Source organism: Triturus cristatus, chromosome 5_1 (genome assembly GCF_964204655.1).
Source record: "Triturus cristatus chromosome 5_1, aTriCri1.1, whole genome shotgun sequence".
Lineage (NCBI taxonomy): Eukaryota > Metazoa > Chordata > Amphibia > Caudata > Salamandridae > Triturus > Triturus cristatus.
The window spans coordinates 79,779,391-79,803,164 of record NC_140587.1 but is presented as its reverse complement, the minus strand read 5'-3'; the positions used below and the strand labels follow the sequence as shown (position 1 = coordinate 79,803,164).

Genomic DNA, 23,774 nt, shown 5'->3' with positions numbered 1-23,774 from the left:
AAGACATGCTTAGTGCTCAGTAGACCGTGCACTTGGAGTCAGTGTTGGCTGCAATGGAGTCTAGAGTGCGCGTGCATTGGATCCATAGTATTTGTGTTTTTCATAAGCAGTGCCTGTGACTGGAATCAGCAGTGCCTGTATTGAATGAGCATTTTCTGTACTTTGACTAAAACGTGCTTGGAGTTATCAGTGTCTGTGTTTAGAGTCAGGAGTGCCTGCAATAGGAGTCTGCAGTACCTGTGCCTGGAGCAAAGGTCAGCTATAACTGAGTGAGCAGTGCCTGTTCATGGATTAAACAGGGACTGTATTTTCATCTATAGTGATCGTGCCCTTGGGCTTGGAGTGGTTGTGTTTGGAGTCAGCAGTGCCTGTGATCTGAATCAGAATTACCTGTAATTCAGTGAGCAGTGCCTGTGCCTGCAGTGAGAATTAAGTGTACTGGAGTCATGAGTGAATGTATATGGAGTAAAGAAAATGTATTTATAATTTAGTGAGTAGTGCCTGGAGTCAGCAGTGTTTTTCCTCACGCTTTTGGTCACAGCCGCTTGCTAACGGGGGTTAGCGACGATTTTGAGCCCTCAGCGGCAGCGACGCGATGAATTTCTAACGCTTTGTGGCGAAAATTTTGCGGCCCGCAAACGTGCGGGGTGATGATCAGGCCAGCGAGCCCTCAGCGGCAGCAGGGCAACGATTTTCCTGACGCTCCGCGGCTGTGGCGATAATTTTGAGGCCCGCAAACGTGCGGGGCGATGATCAGGCCAGCGAGCCCTCAGCGTCAGCAGGGCGACGATTTTCCTGACGCTCCGCGGCTGTGGCGGCTCGCTAACAGGCGTTAGTGATAATTTTGAAGCCCGCAAACGTGCGGGGCGATGATCAGGCCAGTGAGCCCTCGACGACAGCAGTGCGATGATTTTCTTGACGCTCCTCGGCTGCGGCGGCTCGCTAACAGGCCTTAGCGACAAAATGAAGTCTACTGGTCCTGAGACTTCAGTTAGGAGGCTAGTTCTCTCTCTAGCCCTTGGGTGATTGCAGGTTCAAGATTAAAAAGTTCTCTTACAGCTCCTTTTCCCTCCTATTTCCAGTCCAATGAAAACTACTGTAGGTCAATCCAGGGAACAGCACACAACACCAGGACAGTCCTCTCCTGCAGCTTCCTTCAGTTCCACGGATAGAGGTTGGTCTTGAGATCCAGGGGCAATACAAATTGTAGGGGTTTCAGCACAGATATTTATACCCCAAAAGTCTTTCTTCTCAGAAGCTACAAGTCACTGAACCCAGCCAGAACCAGTTCTGCCCAGCCCTGGAGCACTCTGTTTACCAGGCTGCATCCTTCCTTTCAGAAAGAGGGGGTCTGCCATCAGACGCACAGTGGGAGGTGGAGCCAGCATTCACCTTCCCAGGCACAGCCCTATTCAGGACCAGGAGCTACCCCTCCCCACACTCCAATGCAGATCTCTCTATTCAACCCAGGTCTGACTCAGCCTGCCCTGCCCTTCCAAAACCAGACAGCCAATACACATAACAGCAGAGCACACTGGAAGGCTTAGGCAAGAAAATAACTACTTTCTAAAAGTGGTATTTTCAAACACAGAATATAAAAATAAACTTCACTAAAAGATGTATTTTAATTTTCTGAGCTCAGGCATACTAAATTCGTTTTTCTACCATGTTCTATGGGTCAGTTAGGACTATAGAATGTAATAGCCAAACCTCCCATTCTGGTCTTTGGAGAACAGGTAGCCTTACAGTAGTGAAAAACGAAATTGGGTGTAATTCACTTCCAGGACATGCTACACACATCAGAGCATGTCCTACCTTACACATACAATGCACCCTACCATAGGGGTGGCTTACATGATGCCAAGGGAAGGTTCAGGGGCTGGGAAGTGGGTGCACTTCACAGCCAAGATGGCAGTTCTAGACTGCACACAGACACTGCAGTGGCAGGTCTGAGACACACTTTACAAGCTGCTTCTGTGGTGGGAGGTGAAAATCAGCGCTGCAGGCCCACCAGCAGCATTTGGTTTACCAGCCCTGGGCACACACAGGCCACATTACTAGGGACTAACAGGTAGACCAAATAAGCCAATCAGGGATATATAATTCATATGTCATCTTTAAACAGGGAGCATCCGCGCTGCGGCACTGAATGGCAGTGGCTGTGGTGAACAGTACCTGTGTTCTGGTGAGGACTGCCTGTGCTCCGGTGAGGAGTGCTTGTGCTCCGGTGAGGGGTGCCTGTGCTCTGGTGAGGGGTGCCTGTGCTCTGATGAGGGGTGCCTGTGCTCTGGTGAGGAGTGTTTGTGCTTGCTGAGGGGTGCCTGTGCTCTGGTGAGGGGTACTTGTGCTCTGGTGAGGGGTGCCTGTGCTCTGGTGAGGAGAGTCCGTGCTCTGGTGAGGAGAACCTGTGATCTGGTGAGGAGTGCCTGTGCTCTGGTGAGGAGTGCCTGTGCTCTGGTGAGGGGTGCCTGTGCTCTGATGAGGGGTGCCTGTGCTCTGGTGAGGAGTGCTTGTGCTTGCTGAGGGGTGCCTGTGCTCTGGTGAGGGGTACTTGTGCTCTGGTGAGGGGTGCCTGTGCTCTGGTGAGGGGTGCCTGTGCTCTGGTGAGGAGTGTCCGTGCTCTGGTGAGGAGAACCTGTGATCTGGTGAGGAGTGCCTGTGATCTGGTGAGGAGTGCTCTGGTGAGGAGTGCTTGTGCTCTGGTGAGGAGTGCTTGTGCTCTGGTGAGGAGTGCTCTGGTGAGGAGTGCTTGTGCTCTGGTGAGGAGTGCTTGTGCTCTGGTGAGGAGTGCTCTGGTGAGGAGTGCTTGTGCTCTGGTGAGGAGTGCTTGTGCTCTGGTGAGGAGTGCTCTGGTGAGGAGTGCTTGTGCTCTGGTGAGGAGTGCCTGTGATCTGGTGAGGAGTGCTCTGGTGAGGAGTGCTTGTGCTCTGGTGAGGAGTGCTTGTGCTCTGGTGAGGAGTGCTTGTGCTCTGGTGAGGCGTGCCTGTGCTCTGGTGAGGGGTGCCTGTGCTCCGGTGAAGAATGCTTGTGCTGTGGTGAACAGTACCTGTGTTCTGGTGAGGAGTGCTTGTGCTCTGGTGAGGGGTGCCTGTGCTCTGGTGAGGGGTGCCTGTGCTCTGGTGAGGAGTTCTTGTGCTTGGTGAGGAGTGCCTGTGCTCTGGTGAAGGGTGCTTGTGCTCTGTGATTGGAGTCAAGATTACCTGTAATTCAGTAAGCCGTGCCTGTGCTTGAAGTGAGCATTAAGTATATTGGAGTCAGGAGTGTCTGTGCTTGGAGTAAGGAGTATTTTGAACTGAGGGAGAAGTACGTGTGCTTGGAGTCATCCTTGCCTGTTTTGAATAAGCAGTACCCATGATTTGAGGCAGCTGTTTCTTTGTTTGAATCAGCAGTGTCAATGCTTAAGAGTCAGCAGTGCCTGTCGCGAGTCAGCAGTTTCTGTACTTTTTCTAAAACATGCTTGGAGTTAGCAGTGTCTGTGTTTAGAGTCAGGAGTGCCTGCGATAGGAGTCTGTAGTACCTGTGCCTGGAGCAAAGGTCAGCTGTAACTGAGTGAGCAGTGCCTGTTCACGGATTAAGCTGGGACTGCTTTCATCAATAGTGATTGTGCCCCTGGGCTTAGAGTCAACATTATCAGTAATGAGTCAGGAGTGGTTGTGTTTGGAGTCAGCTGTGCCTGCGTTTTGAATCACAATTGCCTGGAATCAAGTAAGCAGTGTCTGTGCCTGGAAAGAGCATTAAGTGTACTAGAGTCACGAGGGTCTGTATATGGAGCAAAGATAATTTATAATTTAGTGAGTAGTGCCCCTGCCTGGAGTCCTCAGTTTCTGTTTGGAGCCAGCAGTGCCTGTGTTTGGAGTCAATGTTAACTCCTACACCAGCATCTGCTCTGTTCTGCTCTGGGGGGGAGGTAGAAGGGGGAGGGGGTGCAGCTCCTACACCAGCCTCAGCTCTGCTGCTCTCCAGAGACAGAAGATCGGGAAGAGCCTGTGCTTGAAGGGGGCGCAGGAGAAAGTGTAGAGAAGCTCCATGGAGTCTGCATTGTACAGGGACAGACGCCCCCCCTCGTAGTCCAAATACACCCCCAGCTTCAGGAGCCTCTCACGAGGGGACAGAGGGGTCTCAGGGGATGTGAGAGCCCTGTACTGACCATTCCTCCTCCTGCCCACAGCCCAGACTCCCCCCTCAGGTGACCATGTCATCTCTTCCTTCCTCGCCACAGACTCTGCTGCGACCCCCACAGCCCATCCTGACCCCTGCTGCAGCTCCACCTCGCAGTAATGTCTGCCTGAGGTGAACCCCTCACTCCCGAGTACACAGTAGGAGGAGGTGAATCTCTTGGGGGTGTCCCGCAGGGTGGGCTGCCATGAGTCTGTCCATCCCACACGTCTCCATCCCTCTGACAGTTGGAGCCAAGGATGCGCTGTGTCTGGATCCAGAGTCACCGTCGCTGCAGAGAAGAGATTCAGAATTAGAGATTTGAGCTGCAGCACAGAGGACCAATCAGAAAGAACCACACTGCACTTTACACTGCACTAGACAGCACCTACACAGAAGGAACGTACTGTACTGCACAATAAAGTGCACTATACAGCACCTACCTGGAAGCACCACACTGTACTATAAAATACACTGCACTATACTGCAGGTACCTGGATCTACACACTGTACTGTACTGCACTAGACAGTACCTATCCTATAAGGGCCCACTGCACTACACTGTACAATACACTGCAATATACAGCAACTACATGGAAGGAGCGCACTGTACTGTCCACTGCACTAGACAGCACCGACGCGGAAGAAGCGCACTGTAATAAACAATACACTGCACTATAACACACCTATCCGGAAGAAGGGCACTGTACTATACAATATACTGCACTACACCACACCTACCTGGAAGGAGCACACTGTACTGTACAATACACTGCACTACACCACACCTACCTGGAAGAAAGGCACTGTACTATACAATACACTGCACTACACCACACCTACCTGGAAGGGGCACACTGTACTGTACAATACACTGCACTACACCACACCTACCTGGAAGAAAGGCACTGTACTATACAATACACTGCACTACACCACACCTACCTGGAAGGGGCACACTGTACTGTACAATACACTGCACTACACCACACCTACATGGAAGGAGTGCACTGTACTGTACAATACACTGCACTACACCACACATACCTGGAAGGTTGTGCCCTGTAGTGCACAATACACTGCACTACACCACACCTACCGGGAAGGAGCATACTGTACTGTACAATACACTGCACCACACCTACCTGGAAGTAGCGCACTGTACTGTACAATACACTGCACTACACCACACCTACCTGGAAGGAGCACACTGTACTGTACAATACACTGCACTACACCACACCTACCTGGAAGGAGCGCACTGTATTGTACAATACACTGCACTACACCACACCTACCAGGAAGGAGTGCACTGAAATGTACAAAATACTGCAGTATATAACACCAACGAGGAAGGAGTGCACTGCGCTGTACAAAATACTGCACTATACAGCACCTACCTGGAAGGAGCGCACTGTACTGTACAATACACTGCACTACACCACACCTACCTGGAAGGAGCACACTGTACTGTACAATACACTGCACTACCCCACACCTACCTGGAAGGAGCGCACTGTACTGGACAATACACTGCACTACACCACACCTACCTGGAAGGAGCACACTGTACTATACAATACACTGCACTACACCACACCACACCTACCTGGAAGGAGCGCACTGTACGGTACAATACACTGCACTACACCACACCTACCTGGAAGGAGGGCACTATACTGTACAATACACTGCACTACACCACATCTACTTGGAAGAAGCGCACTGTACTGTAGAATACACTGCACTACACCACACCTACCTAGAAAAACGCACTGTACTGTACAATACACTGAACTACACCACACCCACCTTGAAGGAGAGCACTGTACTGTACAATACACTGCACTACACCACACCTACCTAGAAGAAGTGCACTGTACTAAACAATACACTGCACTACACCACGCCTACCTAGAAGAAGTGCACTGTACTGTACAATACACCGCACTACATCACACCTACCTAGAAGAAGCGCACTGTACTAAACAATACACTGCATTATAACACACCTATCTGGAAGGAGCGCACTGTACAGCACTGCACTAGATAGTACCTACCTAATAGAAGCCCATTGTACTGCACTATACAATAGACAGCACTATATAGCACCTACCTGGAAGAAGCACACTGTACTGTACAATACACTGCACTATACTGCCCCTACCTGAAAGGCTCACCCTGTACTGTAATGCACTGTTCAGTACCTATCCTATAGGGGCCCACTGTACTGCACTGTACAATAGAGTGCACTATACAGCACCTACTTGGAAGAAGCGCACTGTACTGTACCACATACTGCACTATACAGTACCTAGATGGACGGAGCGCACTGTAATGTACTGTGCTGTACTACACTACATTAGCAACACCAATCTGGAAGGAGCACATTGCAGTGTACTGTAACCTGAACTAAACAGCATCTATCTGGAAGCAATGCACTATACAATATACTGCATTACATAGTACCTACCTGGATAGAGCACAGTGTACTGTACACTGTACTACACAGGACCTATCACAAACAACCACAATGTATCTCACACTGCACTACTCAGCACTTATGCGAAAGGAAGACACTGAACTGTCAATATACCACACTATACAGCACCTACTTGGAAGAAACACACTGCACCATACAATACACTGCACTATATTGCACCTACTTCGAAAGAGCACATTGTTCAGTACTGTACTATACAGCACTTATCTGGACAGAGCATACTTTTGTAATGTACACTGCACTAGACAGATCCCATCTGGAAGGTGTGAACTGTACTGTACTACACAGAACACATATGGAAGGTGTGCACTGCACAGTGCACAGCACTAGACAGCAGCTATCTCAAGGGATCACACTATAGTTTACACTGCACTAGACAGTACCTATCGGAAAGGGGCTCACCTTACTGTACAACAGACTGCACTGTACAGCAACTACATGAAAGGAGTGGACTGTACTGTAGTGCACTAGCATCACCTACCAGGAAGGATACACTGGACAGCACTAGACACCACCTACTCTGAATGAAACATACTTTTTTGTAATGTACACTGCACTAAAAAGTACTTATCAGTAAGAAGCGCTCTGTACAGTACACTGTGCTAGACATAACCTATCGGGAAGGAGTGCACTGGACTGAATGCTGCACTAGACAGCACCTACCTGGAGGAGCAGAGATGTGCTTTGTACACAGTTCTGTTGTAAAAGGAGCATCACACCCACGAGGCGCTAGATATGGAACATGAGGTGGATGGGGCCAAGCCAAAAGAGGAACCCGTCAGTACACTGCCATACAGAATACAATGCAGCGAGTGCAGTGTGCTTGAGAGCCCACTGTACTGAACACTGCGCTACAGCTCCCACTGTCCTAGGTGAGACTGCACTACACAGCTCATTGTACTACAGAGGACTCTGCAGACAGTACACTATCCTTTTTTTTTTTTTTTAAATCTTTTTATTGAGATCAGGATAAGAGGTCAAATCAACAGTACATTTAAAAGTACAAAAATAATTTTATACATATTCATATCAGTATAACTTGCAGGACATGAATATAAATGTCAAAGTAACTTTCATAAATGAAAAGGTCATCTTTATTCAAATTGCAGGTATAACAAACAGCAAGAAAGAGTAAAGCCAAAAAAAAGAAGAAAAAAAAAAATATATATATATATATATATATATTCACTGAAAAAACCATAGGTTTCAGGGGTGTTATAGTTAGCTGGACTTTTCACTTGTACAAAACCATTGAAATTGCCCCGTTATAGTTAGTTCAGCTAACTATAACTCGCGCGCCCGCAATGCACTGCTGATGACGTCACATATTACATCACTCATGACATGGTCAGTGACATCACTCATGACATCACTGATGACATCTCAAATGACATCACTGATGACATCACTGATGACATCATCCAGTGAATGTGTGTTATTCTGAAAATTAAATATGTTTTATATATGTATATCTCAAGGTCGATGGAAGAATAAATGGGTATATAAGTGTCTAAATGGATGATTTGTTTTTGAAAAATTGATTGTGTAACTGACTGATTAAGTGTATCATAGTGAATACATGGCTTAGTGAGTAATGTTTAAATATGTAAATATCTGTATCAGTCTCTCACTTTGTGTATAAGTGGCTGCATGGGTTGGTGAGTAGCTACATGGGTGTCTATATAGGTTATTAGTTGGTTTTTTGAGTATCAGTCTGAGTGTCTGCATGGTTCGGTGGGGGGTATTACGTAGTGCATAGGTGCATGAATGAGTGACTCACTGTTTGTATGTGTTGAACACAGTATGTGTGCAGGACTGTATGGGTGGATGAGTGTGTGTATGGGTGTGTTAGTGATTGAATGACTGTCTCAATAGTGTCTTTATGAGTAACTACATATGTTTTAAACTAGTATATGTGACTATTGGTGTATATATGTGAGTATATGTGAGAGTGAGAGATTGAAAGAGTTCCTGTATGAATAAGTATGTGTTTCTATAAGTGATTGTTTAAAAGACTAAGTATGTGTAAGTTTCCGTAGAAGTAAGTGTGGTGGTGTGTGTATAAATGTATATGCAAGTAAATGTATGTTTGATTCTTTATTAGCATGAGTGACTATGTGTGTGAGTAACTCTATGGATGAGTGGCATTGTGTAACAGGATGTATAGGTGTATGAGTACATATGATGAGTGAGTACATGTATGAGTGACTGTATTGGACTGTTGGTGAATGAGTGGATGTGTATGTGGATCTTAGAATTACTGAAGAGGTTGTTGTAACTGGTATTGGTATGTCCATTGTTTTGAAAATTTTAGTCTCTATTTTTGAATGTGTGTATCAAAGGTTATATTAGGGTGAGAGGAGGTCTGCCACTCTATCACAAGGATGATGTCATCAGTGATGTCATCAGTGATGTCATTTGAGATGTCATCAGTGATGTCATGAGTGATGTCACTGACCATGTCATGAGTGATGTAATATGTGACGTCATCAGCAGTGCATTGCGGGCGCGCGAGTTATAGTTAGCTGAACTAACTATAACGGGGCAATTTCAATGGTTTTGTACAAGTGAAAAGTCCAGCTAACTATAACACCCCTGAAACCTATGGTTTTTTCAGTGAATTTCTGAGGTTTTTTAAATGCTAATTCCTAACTATAACGTGCCTGAAACCTATGGTTTTTTCTGTTAATTTCAAAGGTTTTTTAAATGCTAATTTCTAACTATGCCTACAGAGATAGGACATGTGAAGAAAGAAGAAAAAATGCACAGAAAGAAACAAAAGAAGTGCAGAAAGAAGCAACAGAAGTCCTCAAATACGAAGATAAGTGCAGGAAGAAGGATAACGTGCAGAAAGAACAAAAAGAAGAGCAGAAAGAAGCCTTGTTGCAAAATCATCCTGTACCCTCAACTTTTTCAGACGGATACTGGTGGTAACTGAGTCTGACTAACCAGTCCTAGAGCCAGTGCTATGTTAAAAGACACTTAGAATACAGTGAAAACACCTACATACACTAGGGAACATTATGCGTTGGGGTCCCCCTGTGATTAGCCTTACCTCCTCTATAAGCCCCTAGTATATAATAGGGCATGGGGATTAAAACTACCTCTTAAAACAGGCCACAGGGCGTTTTTGCACACGTTAACTCAGGCCCCGTCCCCTCCTTTCACCATTGTGTAAACACGCCCTGTGTCCGTTTTTAGTTGGGAGATTAAGTTCATTTGAGTCCTGAGGGTCCCTAGGGTCCAACTAGCCCACTAGGTACCTCCAGTAAGTGCCACAGAGCTGCGTTGCAGAGAGGTGTAAAAAGTGGCACGGCCTGGACCACCTCTCTGCAATGCAGCTCAGTGGCGCTTACTGGAAGCACTTGGTGGGCTAGTTAGCCCCCAGGGGCCCTCAGTATTGAAGGGAAATTATATCCCCAATTTAAAACGTGCCATGGTGCGTGTTTGCACACGTCACCTCAGGCCCCGTCCCCTCCCTTCACCACTGTGTAAACGCGCCCTGTGGCTGTTCTAAGTTGAGAGATTAAGTCCCCTTGAATCCTAAGGGTCCCTAGGGTCACACTAGACCACTAGGTACCTCCAGTAAGCGCCACAGAGCTGCGTTGCAGAGAGGTGTAAAAAGGGGCTTGGCCTCAGAACACCTGTCTGCAGCGCAGCTCCCTGGCGCATACTGGAGATGCCTGTTGGGGGCGCGTTTGCAGAGTGCTGCATGGAGGGGGCATGGCCTCCGGCACGATGCCAGTCTTTTATTTATTTTATTTTTTTAAGAAGGGGGGCTGTGTGGTTCCCCTTCTTATTCTAATTTATTGGCCCTGATGACCCCATCCCCCAGGGCCTGTCTCCTAATTATATTTTTTTGACCCCAATCCCCAGGGCCGGCCACTGTTTTTTATTATTTTTTAAAAATATATATTTATAGACACACCTAGGACATGCTGGACAAACCGTACGTACCTATCACCATGACGATTTGCGTGATATTCATTAAAAGGAGACTATGCATGCAATTAATCCACGTGGAATGTATTTACACCACTAGTGAAGCTCTGACATGTCTGATGCTCTACCGTGCCTAATCCCGGTAGACACCCTTGTCGTTTATGTATACAAACATGGGTAGCTATTGACGGGCACATTTAATACACATGCACACCAAGCCATTCAAAGGGGATTCGACAAAAATTCGACCAAAACTATGCAAGAAACCCCCCTCACAGTTAATAAAACACACATCCACTGCCGGATGTGTAATACTTTTTATTTTACTCTCTGGAAAGGGGACGAACATCACTTGCGAGTCACAGCGCGCTCCTGACAGAGCCCAATGCTGTGTTACACCCACCATTGCCTGCCGAGTGCCACACACCTCTGTATTGTATTCCACTAGCTAGTGCATATGCTATGACACTCTCTAGCCCATGTGCACTGTAACACCACCCCGTGAAAATGTCATGCCACACTTGTCTTCGCACGGGTTATATTGCCCCATCTAACGTGCCTTCCTCGATGCCTATGTTATAACGCACAGCGCTATGCCATACATATTACAATTTGGGATCCATATCTTTGTCACAGTGCATATGCAACGTTACACTCCCCAGCACATATTTTATATTACAACTTTAGAGACTAGTTAGGTTACACAACACTGCCCTGTGCATATTACACTCCAAGGCGCATATCGCATAGCACGCGCTAGTGCCTGTGCTATCTCGCGCTCTCCAATGAATCTGTCATTGCGCACAATGTATTGCATATTATATTTCACGCCTGGTTCATCTTATATCACACTTTTTGGTGCATAGTTTATACCATACACTATATCTAGTTTTCATTTTCAATCGTGCTCTCAGGACTATGTTCTATATAACACTGTGTTCACCTACCCTTTTCACGGGCATTACATTTTGCGATAGGGGGTGGAGGGTCAGGGGGTGTTTTTGCCAAGTGAGCCCGGAGTCACAGTCACTAACGTCTTCTTCTTCCTGAATAAAAGTGAGATTATGCTGCATACTTGTTCATATTTTAAGTAGTTTGCACAGACAAAATGTTTTAAAAACAATAAAGTTTCTAATACCCGCCTTCTCTGAACAGTTAGCTTGCTGCCCCATCCCCCTCCTCCCTATCCTCTGTTGTGTGAATCCATGGACTAGCCTCCTCCCTCCTGCCATGCATGGTCTGATGTGCTGCCACTGCCCTCAATTTAGTATGATGTACCAGTCCACTCCTCCTGCCCTCCATTGCCCAATTCTATGCCCCATCATTGACCTCCTGCTTAAACTCTGTGCTTAGCTTGCTGCCCCTATTCTCCTTCCCCCTGCCCTCCGATGTCTTTGTGCATGCCCCTGCTCCATCCTTTTTGCCCACCATGTCCCATGGACCTGCCACTCCTATCTACTCTGAGTGTTCTGTTGAGCTGCCACTCCCCTCCCACCTGCCTAGCATTGTCAGATGACTGTAACCTGTCCCTGCCACCTCCACCCTGCCTGTCCACATGCCATGCCTCTATCCTCTTGCTCCTGTCCTACATGGTCCATTGTACTGCTACACCCTTCTGCCCTCCCTGGTCTGTTGTGCTGCAACTGCTCCTCCTGCCTGCCCCGTGTGGTCTGTTGTGAGGCCCCTTCCCCTGAACTTTCTTGTCTGTGCACAGGTCCTGACCCTCCCTTCTATCCTCCATCGTCCTTTGTGCATGCCCCTGCACCCTCCTTCTTGCCCATCATAGCCATTGTGCTGCCACTAACTCTCCCACTTGCCATGCATGGTCTTCTGTGCTGCCATGGCCCCTCCCACCTTCCCTGTGTTTTCAGTTAGCTGCCCCTGACCCCCTCCCACCTTCCCTCCATGGTCTGTGTGTATGCCATCACAGTCTCACTGTTGCTCTTCATGTTGTGTCTTGCTTCTAGTGCCCATCCTGCCTGACCTCCATGGCTATCTTGCTGCTCCTGCCCTGCCCCCTTGCCCCCAGCCCTCTGTTTACATGTGCAGACCCCTACTCCCTCCCTCCTGGCTTGTCTGTTCCATTGTAATGCCCCTGATCCGTCCCTCCTGCCCTTTATGGTCTGTTATGCTGCAGCCTTCTCTCCTGTCTGTCCATTATGGTCAGCTAGCTACCATTGCCTCTTGCCCCTCTGTTCTCTGTTGTCCATGTGCATGGTCCTGTCCCCTCCCTCTTGCTTTCTATGGATTGTTGTGCTGCACTCCCGTCCTGCATGCCCTGTGTGGTGTATTGTGCTGCTGCAAACCCTGATGCCTGCCCTGCAGGGTCAGTTTGGTGCACCTCTCCATGTCTCTCCTGTCCTCTGTTATCCAAGTCCATGTCCCTATCCCATTTCCTTCCATGATCCAATGTACCATACTTGCGAACATTTTGAACTTGGTAAGAGGGAGATTTTGAAAAAAAACTGGGGTATTGATTTTCCCCTTTGAGTTACATTGAAAAAGAGGATATTGTAGACAGGAGACAGATCAAATAAAGCCCATTTGAGCTTAAAAACATTGGACGTTTCCTGGCTGAATCGGGTCTGTTGGCATGTATGGTTGTACTACCATTGCCTCTTCCTTCTGCCCACAATGGTCTATTACATTGCCACAGCCTTGAAGGAGGGTAGATTTTGTATCACAGGGGGCCCCTGGCCCGTTCTGTCCACACCTGAAGTATGAGACCCTTGTCCTTGTCCTGCCAGCCGCATTTGTAGGCCGTATTAAATTGACCAGCGGGTCCTGTGTTGCTATATAATTATCCTGAGACATCCTTACCACTCAGCCAGCATAAAACCCCTGTGTAGGCCCTTCTGTTCAATATGTAGGCCTCTTTGTTAAATTGACCATAGCTCTGCAATTTTAGTGTATAGCAGTCTGAAGGCAGGTCTGCGAGGCCTTCTGCTCCAAACTAGTAGCCCCCACCCTACCCGAGTGCTCCGTGCTCGGTATCAAAGTTCAACATCCCCCTGAAGCTGTCGACATACAGTAGGCTGCATCCTGGACTGGTACTTGCTTCCTGGGCAGGTTTCCCGCTTTTAAGGAAGTGGCAACCGCAGAGCGTCAAGTTAGGAGAACTGAGGAGATTTTATACATGAATATATTGAATTCCTGTACAATACCCATTATTTTCTGCTTGCTCTATGGAACTTACGATAAGCGATTGGCCTGAGAGACTGACCTTTTCACCCAGTCCATTGTCAGCATTAAGTGGGTAAATGACGAAATGTCTGGTAAAATCTGCAGACGAAGCTTTTGGGTAGCATACGTAGGTAGATGTAGCGTGCAAAGGAGCCCACAAAATGATATAAAAAGGGAGCACCCACAGATATCGACGGACAACCTCGCCGTCTGTATGTAGGTTAACAGGCTGTGCAGGTTTTCCCCAAGAACTGGGAGCTCTTGTCTTCCTTTGCTTAAAATGTCTTGCTCTGCTTTGCTTGAAGTATCTTATTCTATTTTACCTATATGAAATGTCATGTTATGTTTAACCATTGTTCTCTTTACTTTTGCATTTAAAAGATGTTGTATTGTAATTGCAGGAATGCTTGCTCTAAGAGTAAATGTGAGTGTCCCTAGGTAACATTTTCCTTGGTGTAACTTGTTTCTCATGATGCATTTATAGATGTGTTTTCTCTCTCTCTCTGTCAGTCCATTAATTGAGATACAGAGAATATCATGACAGCTGTATGATTATCTGGATTCTGTATTTTGTACTTTATGTCTCTATTCTGCGGTTTCTTTGAAGTTGCATCTTCTCATTAAACTGCCATTGTATTCTGCCTCCAATTCCATGTCTCATATGTCTGTTTTCTTCATTTTTGGAGCAAGCGTTCCTAGGCACCCCGGCTCAAATTAAGGTGCCCCTTTTGTCCCTGACTCACTCTCCTGCTCAGTTCTGTGGTGGCTCCCGGGGCTCTGGGGACCACCCCTAGCTTCCTTGACCCGTAATAGATCTTCCCTCCAACAGCCTCTCTTGCAAGTCCTGTATTGTTGGTTTGTTGCCCCTGCCCCCCTTTCCACTGCCCTCCATAGTCTGTTGTGCTTCCACGGCCCTTCCTGCCTGCTCAGTGTGGTTAAATTGTTGCCTTTGCACCCTCCTACCTGCCTTCAATTTTCAGAGTCCGTGCCCCTGGCCTCTGCCTCTCAACAGTATCCTAATGAACAACTAGATTGCTAACATTCTATATTTATTACAAAAGTGTGGAACGCCTGACATCATCTTGATGTAATCAAAACTGTAATACCTAGAGCATTCCTTTAGAAATTACATATATGAGAGGGTCTTATTGGCATCAAAATTATGGTTAGTGCTCTAAAAGACTAAAATAAGGACATATTTTCTGAGTTTTCAAATAGCGACAAAGCACTTTTAAATTATTTGTTATCTTTATGTTTTTTTATCTAGTTGACAACTTGATTAAATGTTGCACTTAGGGGAGAGGATGTGGTGTTACTTCCAGAACTGCAGACTTTGCAACTGGGGAACCAGGTTGAAGTTTCTGCTTCAGCTCGACATTCTGTGATTCTGGTCAAATCACTTAGTCTCCCCATGTCTACAACCAAAATGAATTTGTTCTTGTGTGATGTAACCAATGCTCATGTAAAGCACTCCAATACCTGACAAGTCTGCACTATATAACACTGCAAAAACACAAAATAATAAGTGTTTTGCACACTTCTGTCATTGGGCTATATTTGGGCTATATCTGGGTGATTTTGGGCTACATTTGGGCTCTTTTGTCTCCGGTGGCCATCTTGGGAGATTTATTTGTTATGAAGTTTCCTAATTTCCTCATGTACTGCAGTCTCCTCAGTCGGAAATGCTTTCAGTTTTTTACTTTGATTCCATCATGAAGGTATTCAGATATGTCACACATTTGCCATAAATTCTGAATGTTAGCACTCTAGTTGCTCATTAGATCACTGTAGTAAAACTACTGTTCACCATGGAAGTCTGCTCCTGGTATTAAAAGTGCATGTTTCAGTCTGCATGTCAGAATTTTTTAATGAAATAGAAGAGGATTTGAGAAGTCACTCAAAATGTGCCCTCATTTTCTTTCTTCAGCATTAATCATAATTTCTATGGCAAAATGAACCCCCTCATTGTGTTCCTTTTTAAATTAAATGTTTTAAGTGTTACCAGTTTATTCCAATCAAGATGGCTTCAGGTGTGCCATACTTTTGTCATAATGAAGACAGTAAGTGCTCTAGTTGTTTTTAAGAACATTCTTGGACATTCTGTCATTGGGCTATACTTGGGCTACATCTGGGTGATATTTGGGCTACATTTGGGCTCTTTTGTCTCTGGTGGCCATCTTGGGAGACTTATTTGTTATGAAGTTTCCTAATTTCCTCATTTACTGCAGTCTCCTCAGTAGGAAATACTTTCAGTTTTTTACTTTGATTCCATCAAGAAGGCATTCAAATGTGTCACACATTTGCCATAAAATCAGAATGTTAGCACTCTTTTTGCTCATTAGATCACTGTAGTAAAGCTACTGCTCACCAGGGAAAACTGCTGCTGGTATTGAAAGTGCATGTTTCAGTCTGCATGTCAGAATTTTTTAATGAAATAGAAGAGGATTTGAGAAGTCACTCAAAATGTGCCCTAATTTTTCTTTCTGCAGCACTAATCATACTTTTTATGGAAAAATGAACCCCCTCATTTTGTTCCTTTTTAAATTAAATGTTTTAAGAGTTACCACTTTAATCCAAGCAAGATGGCTTCAGGTGTGCCATACATTTATCATAAGTAGGACGGTTAGCGCTCTAGTAGTTCTTTGGAACACTCTGGAAAGCTGCAGTAGAACACAAAGGAATCAACTGACAGTCTCTGCCCTTGTTGGATGTACATGTTTTACTGAGAATGTCAGACTTCATTCTCACATGACTGAGAAAGATAATGTGAATTTACAGAAAATAAGCTCTCAGTTTAGCTTATAGATCACCTTCCAAACCTCTGTGGTAAAAGCATGAGAAAATATTTTTCTCTCAATCATGATATCCCAGCAGAAGGCTTTTTCACATGGTGAAATCACCTTAGAACATACCACAATTCCTAAAATGAGTATGGTACCATCAACAAATGATTTATAATGTAACTAAAGTCTTAAAACCTTCTATTAACTGCAATGCTTTTTAATGAGGTGCTATCATGTATATTGGTCCCAAGATGGCTGCCAACACTTCTTGGATGAAGTGCTGACAGCCAATCAGATCTCAGGATGAGATGTGTGGTTAGGCTCCGCCCACATATATATATTGATTTAAATGCTATTTTCTCAGGAACTACTGAACAGATTTACACCAGACCTACAAAAGGCACTTCCTTGACCTGAGGACTACCTCTCTGCCAAATTTCAAGTAACTCTGTTCAGCCGTTCGGGCTGTAGCTGTGTCTAAAGGTCCTATGGAAAAATGCATGGGAAAAACGCGTTTTGGGACCCCCCTTTTTTCTCAGCCCCCGCTTGACGAATCCCCCCGAGACTTTCAGGGTAGGAGCGGAGCGTAGCGCCCCACCTATTTTGAAAATTTCGCGAGGATTCATCGACCGGCGCCAAAGTTATTCCAAATAGAATGTTGCGGATTTCCTATGGAAACAGGGTCCTAACTATAACTATCTACTGGCGACCGCCAGTAGATAATATATATATATATATATATATATATATATATATATATATATATATATATATATGTATATCAACGAAAGATTCCTTTCATCAAAAGCATTGGCACATTATTGCAAATGATCCTGTGCTCAAGAAGTTAGTGGGGCGCAAACCTTTAATAACCTTCAGAAAAGCCAAATCACTCAAGCAATCACTGGTTACTAATATGCTGCCAGTGAGTCAGGGGCAGACGTCTAGAACTTGGCTCAAAAGGAAGGAAGGATTTGTTAAGTGTATGAAATGCAAGGCCTGTATCCATGGCAAAAATACATCTACTTTTTCGGGAGGCCTTTCATCCCATGAAAGTAAAATTAAGGGACACTACTCCTGTAAAACTGAGTTTGCTGTCTACGTGCTGCGGTGCCCATGTGGCCTGCGGTACGTGGGCAGCACGATCCTCCCTGTGCATAAGCGCATCCTCCAGCACCTTAGGGCCATTAAAAATGGGGATAAAACCTACCCCGTGGCCAGACACTTTGACCAGTACCACAAAAGAGACATCAAGGGTTTTGAGTATTATGTAATTGATGCAGTTCCTTTGAGCATAAGAGGGGGTGAAAAATTGAGGCAATTAGAATCGAGTTACATCATTCGTCTCAATACTAAGATCCCAGAGGGTCTGAATATTGAGGAGGATTTTCACACACACCTATAAATCCTCCAATGCTTTCCTCCCCATCTTGATTTTAACATGTAAAAAGTTTGTAAGTTCGAGAACTTATTTTATCAGCACATGCACTTTACACAGACTGATACAGTTCTGAAGATGATACAATAAAGGTGCTCATGGATCTGGAACAGTGCCATGTCTGCCCACTTGGGCTAGATATCTCGAACCTAGGCCCGTATTTGTTGACTGTCCACTCGGACTATGATTCCAGCCCACTGGGGCGGGGACCGCTTTCTACGTGTAATTTTATTTAATTTTACTGTACTGCACACGGTTCGAATCCCTTCAATTGGATGTAGTTGATAATTGTGAATCACAATTCCCAATTAAGCATTGTGTATAAATCACGCATGAATTTTGTGACATGATACTATGCTTGGTATACATGACCTGTTTGTAATTGAGCCCGTGAGCTTTTATTCAAATTGAATTATGTCAGAACTACGAGTCTGTTTACACTGTTTATGATTTGGTAGTTCTTCACTTTTCACGTAATCACTGTTTATTTAAATGGCTGAAAACTTTACTCTAATCGTTGGTGAACAAGCTTGCATTGCAGGCGAAACGCGTCTAACGGTTTTGAGCTGACTGATTAAAAGACTTTTGCGCAACAGACAAGGCGTCGATTTTCCTTTTTGATGAAAGGAATCTTTCGTTGATAATTCCGGGCCGTGCTTTGGAGGCCCGTTCATCGACGCGCCCTCTGTTCAGGAGGTGGTGGGCATACCGAAGCAGTTTGGAGGAGAAATATATATGTATATATATATATTTTCAAAGGAGTTCAAATAAATGAGGACCCCCAGATTCTATCTAGCTTCTGTAAGGATTTTGCTCCTCTAATTTTAGCTAGAGAGGATTCCATAATATATATTTCTTTAACCAGAATCCACCAATCCATCACTTGTGGTGAGTTACTTGCGGTCCAAGTTCGAGCTAGAGTCAGTCTAGCACAGCCAATTAAGATATTGAAAAGATCTGAATATGAATCTGCTGGTGAGTTATTATAAATCTGAATACCGAGCAATACGTTAGTTATGTTAAGTATTACTGGTCTAGACAAAATCAAAACCATTCCTTGTTTTACCTTAGTCCAGAATTCCGCAAGTCTAGGGCAAGTAAACAGCATATGTTCTAAACTTGCAGCAGGAAGATCACACTTAGGGCAACTAATCAGTTGGTTATCAGTACTATTACTATACCACTTAAAAAGTCTTTCGGGAGTATAATATAACTGACAGATAGTTTTATAATACTGTAACCTCAAGCTGGAAGAGTGAATTATACGATTTGTATTGCAGATAGATGTAGAGATTTGATTAGCAGTAATGTTTAGGCCTAGTCGAGAGCTCCATTTCGCTGCTATTTTCCCACAATCATCAGGTTTATATAAAGTTAAGACACCGTATCCAACACTAATGAATGACCTATCCTTACTGGAGTAGAGACATTCCCAAATATCGGAGTCAAGAATATTCAAAAGCTTCATTTTATGAATAAGAAAGTCATGAATCTGTATATATTTAAAGCGTGATGTTTCAGGTAGTTTGTAAAGTCTACTAAGAGTCTCAAAGGTCAGAAGGCCATCATTGCCATATAAGTCACCAAGTGTTTTTATTCCAGCATTTTCCCAGATTTTAAATGACCCGTCGTGAAATATTCCTGGGAGACCTGGGTTCACCCATAAAGATAGTTGAGGATGATAGAGTGTCGTATTGCATTTAGTCAGAATCAATTGCCAGATTTTAAAACTGTCTTTGGAAGTCTTAAATTTAACTCGTTTAAAGTAGTTTGGATCGTTCATTTTGGCTAAGAACATATTAGAATCCTCACCCAACGAAAGTTGATAACAAAAATATGTGTTCTTATTGCGAATAAACAGGCTACGCAGACGACTAAGAAAAGCTGAGAAAAAGTATAATCTAAAATCAGGGCAGTTGAGACCGCCTTTGTGATAGGGCAGTTTAAGTAGGTTAATTGACCTGCGAGCCCTTTTATATCCCCAAATATATCTACTAAAAATCCCATCCAATCGCTCAAAGTAAGAGTTACTTACATAAAGAGGTATGGACCTAAATAAATATAGAAATTTGGGTAGTATGCTCATTTTGATTAGGTTAATTCGACCTATGATATTAAGGGGTACCTTATGCCATCTTTTTAATGTTATAGCCGTTTCTTTAAGAAGATCATCATAATTCAAAGTAACTATATCATTGATATTAGAAGAAATGTTAATGCCAAGATAAGTAGCTATTTGGGAAGTACCTAAGATCGGAGTAGGCGGTTTATAATTCAAGATAACCTGTGTCTTATGCGTGTTAAGTTTATAACCAGACACAGACCCGAATTTTTTAGCCTCATCAATAATACCCATTAAAGCTTCAGATGCATTAGAGGAATAGACCGCTATATCATCGGCATATGCCGTAATTTTTAGCATAGTCTGGCCATATGTAAAAGGAATAATTTTGGGATGAGCTTGTAAAGCTGTTAGAAAAGGTTCCAGAGATAGCGCGAAAAGCAAGGGTGATAGTGGACACCCTTGCCGTGTTCCACGAGAGATTGGAAAGCTAAGCGAGGTTAACCCCGCATAGCTAAGCTTAGCCTTTGGGGAGTCATATAAAGCCTGTAGCCATTTAAGGTATTGACCAGTAAAACCCATAGTAATCAGTGTGGACCAAAGGTAGTCCCACCTCACTCGGTCAAACGCCTTTTCGGCGTCCAAGAGTATCATACCGAGTGGGGTTGAGCTAATCCCGGCCACATCAAATGCCGTGATAGCTGTATTGATATGGGATGTAGTGTCTCTTCCCATAACAAAGCCATGTTGAAAGGGAGTCACCAAATGCGGTATGAGTGGAGCTAGTCGTGTGGCCAGTACCTTGGCGAAGATTTTAGCGTCTGCGTTGATTAAAGAAATGGGTCGGTATGACCCACATTGGTCTCCTGGTTTACCTTTTTTTTTAAAAAAAACAATCCTAGTTGTGTTCCAAGATTCAGGGGCCTTCCCAGTACTACCTATAATATTTACCACGGTAGATAATAAGGGTATGAGTTCCTCTGAGCATAATTTATATATTTCAAGTGGAATAGTGTCCTCCCCAGTAGCTTTACCAGGGGGAAGTGAATAAATGGCCAGGCTTATCTCTAGCTCAGAGATATTAGCAGAGAGCGACTTGAATCCTTCATACTGTTGTTCCTTAACTAAATTCGTATCTAGATATTCTTGAATCTGATTCATAGTCGGATAGTCCTCTGGGGTATATAGTGCTCGATAAAATATAGCAAATTGTTCCAGAACCTGCTCTGGTTGAGTATATACTGTGTTATTTTGGCCCTTGATTTCTTTTACAAGAGTTCTAGACTTGCCATCCGCTACTTTATACGCAAGAATTTTGCCTACCCTATCACCGCTCTCATACTGAGAGAGATGGTACTTATGTAAGCTAACCGCATTTTTTTCCATAAGCCTTGTTTTTATATTAAGTTTAGAACTGGCAAATTTTTGGCATATATCTACTATGTTTGATGAGCCTTGAGTCAGAGCCAATGAAAGTTGTTTTTCTAATGTACTTACTGCATTAACCAAAACATCCAAGCTAAGTTTATATTGTGAGTTTTGGTTGAGAACATAATGCTGTGTAAAACCCCGAATACTTGCTTTAACCGTGTCCCACACTGTACTGGGTGTAGCAGAATTTATGTTAAATGAAATAAACTCCACTAAATGTGCTTTTAATTGTAGAATGTAGTCCTTATTAGACAAAAGATGCCGTGGAAATGTAAATGGCCTTGGTTTTTGGTAGCTCTGTTGATTAGTAAATGTTAATATTATAGGGTTATGATCCGAGGCGACTCTCGGACAGATTTCCATGGAGCTGTTTGATAGTATATTATCTGAGACCCAAGCCATATCAATTCTTGAGCAGAGTTGGTGTGGTGCTGAGTAGTAAGTGAAACCAGCAACAGAAGGATACATTGTTCGCCACGCGTCTTTAATGTTATGGATGCGCCCGAGTTCAATAATAGCCGCTCTAGATCGACGCATTCTCCGAAATGATTGATGGCGGGTAGTGTCAATGTTATAATCCATAATGAGATTAAAGTCGCCCATTAAAATAAGTTCTCCTCTACTTTCAAGTAGTTCAATATTTAGCCTATCTATGATAGAAGGATCATCTATGTTTGAACCATATAATACACAAAAGGTATAAGTATTACCATACCACTCTATTTGGGCACTAGCCCATCGTCCAGCTTTATCCACCTTAGTATTAATTATTACTAAATTTAAACCCTTCTGTTTTAAGATTGCCACACCTCTAGTAGGAGTGCTGCATTCTGAGCAGACCACCACTTCATACCGTAGTTGTTGAAGAAGCTTGCGGTCAGCATAAGTAATATGAGTCTCAGATAACAAAGCCAGCTGTGGTTTATACATTTTTAACTCTTCAGTAGCAAGTCGTCTTTTGTTCCTGCTGTTGAGACCTGCAACGTTCCATGCCAAACATCTAATTATATCCATTATATGTGCATATTGCAGCTCCCTGCTCATTCTTTTGCAAACCCATATATCGTCTAAAAGAAAAACCTAAAAAACAGTAATAATCCCTCTCGTCCTGATCATTTAAATTTAAACACTTTTTCCCCCCACCCAACATACCCCCTCGACCCCTGAAGCCCCACCCAGGGAGGTTCATACTGAACCCCACCCCCCAAGAGGAGGAGAACCTCTTATACCCTGCCGCCGCCGCTGGAAGGGCAGCTCAGAGGAGTAGCAGCACGAGAGATCAGCCTGCTGTAAGCAATACATTTATTTATTCATTAGCTCCAAAAAAGAAAAAGAAAAAGAAGAGAAAAAGAAATGGGGAAAAAACCCCTCCACATGTTCAAAGACATCCTTAAACACCATGGATAATATAATACTTAAGTCGTCAGTTTAGTAAGTAAGTAGGTATCCACATCAATAGTCACAAAATCTATGCACGCTTTACCCTATCCCCCTTCTATTTTATTTTCTATTTCGTGATCATAGCTTAGCTTTTCCTTGCCCCTTCTAAGATGTTAGTTTAGAAAGCACCTGTTCTGCCTCTTTCTCATCAGTAAATGTATATGTACGCCCCCCATTGATAACCTTTAAACGGGCCGGTTCTTGTAGGAAAGCCTGACCTCCCAAAGCCTTAAAGGGGTCTATGAGCTGGCGCAGCCGCCAACGCCTATCCATGGTGCTTTTACTTAAATCAGATCTTACGAAGAAAGACAACGAATCTATCAAAACCGGGGAGTTTGGTCTGGCCTTAAGTGAGACCGCCTGTCTAAGCAAAAAGTTGCCAAAATAGATCAGAAAAGGGCGAGGAAATTTGCTACCCTTATTCAATGCATAGGGTGGCAGTCTGTGAACTCTTTGGAGCTGAGAGTCCCAATCCCAATCAGAGAGATCAGGAAAGGCCTTCTGAAATAATGACACCATATAGGCCCTCGGATCGCTCCCTTCAGATCCCTCGGGTATACCAAAGAGTCTGAGGTTGAGTCGCCTTTGCCTGTTTTCCATGTCCTCCAGCTTATTTTGTAGTTGCCCAATTTGCTCCTGTTGTCCGTCGGCGACACCTTGACTGGAGGCGCATGTTTCCTCAACCGATGAGACCCTTTGCTGTAAGGTTTCCAAATCCTGAACAACCCCTCCAAGTTTATTATTTAGTTCCTGCATAAAGTTCTGAATCTTAGTATTATCTTCCCTCAACTGAAGGAAATGTTGTTGAGTTTCCTTATGCTGATCAAGGAGAGTCTG

At 44.4% G+C, this 23,774-nt stretch overlaps 2 protein-coding genes and 1 long non-coding RNA gene across 3 annotated transcripts in view; 1 reads left to right on the top strand and 2 right to left on the bottom strand.

The window, feature by feature from the left end:
- Positions 1-23,774, top strand: part of LOC146830245 (uncharacterized) — a 188,107-nt gene that overhangs the window by 46,329 nt on the left and 118,004 nt on the right. The gene's annotated exons all lie outside the window — the stretch shown is intronic.
- LOC146830244 (E3 ubiquitin-protein ligase TRIM39-like) overlaps positions 1,607-23,774 on the bottom strand; it is a 223,060-nt gene continuing 200,892 nt past the window's right edge. Inside the window, exon 6 of the mRNA XM_085604450.1 lies at positions 1,607-4,447. Within this exon, the coding sequence (XP_085460576.1) occupies positions 3,933-4,447 (515 nt within the window). The 3' untranslated portion in view covers positions 1,607-3,932. The remainder of the gene's footprint in view (positions 4,448-23,774) is intronic.
- On the bottom strand, positions 2,118-3,239 carry LOC146830246 (uncharacterized; the record flags this gene model as incomplete). Its single annotated transcript, XM_085603704.1, has 1 exon — positions 2,118-3,239. A coding segment is annotated over one exon (1,122 nt), but the record flags the coding sequence as incomplete, so codon positions are not given.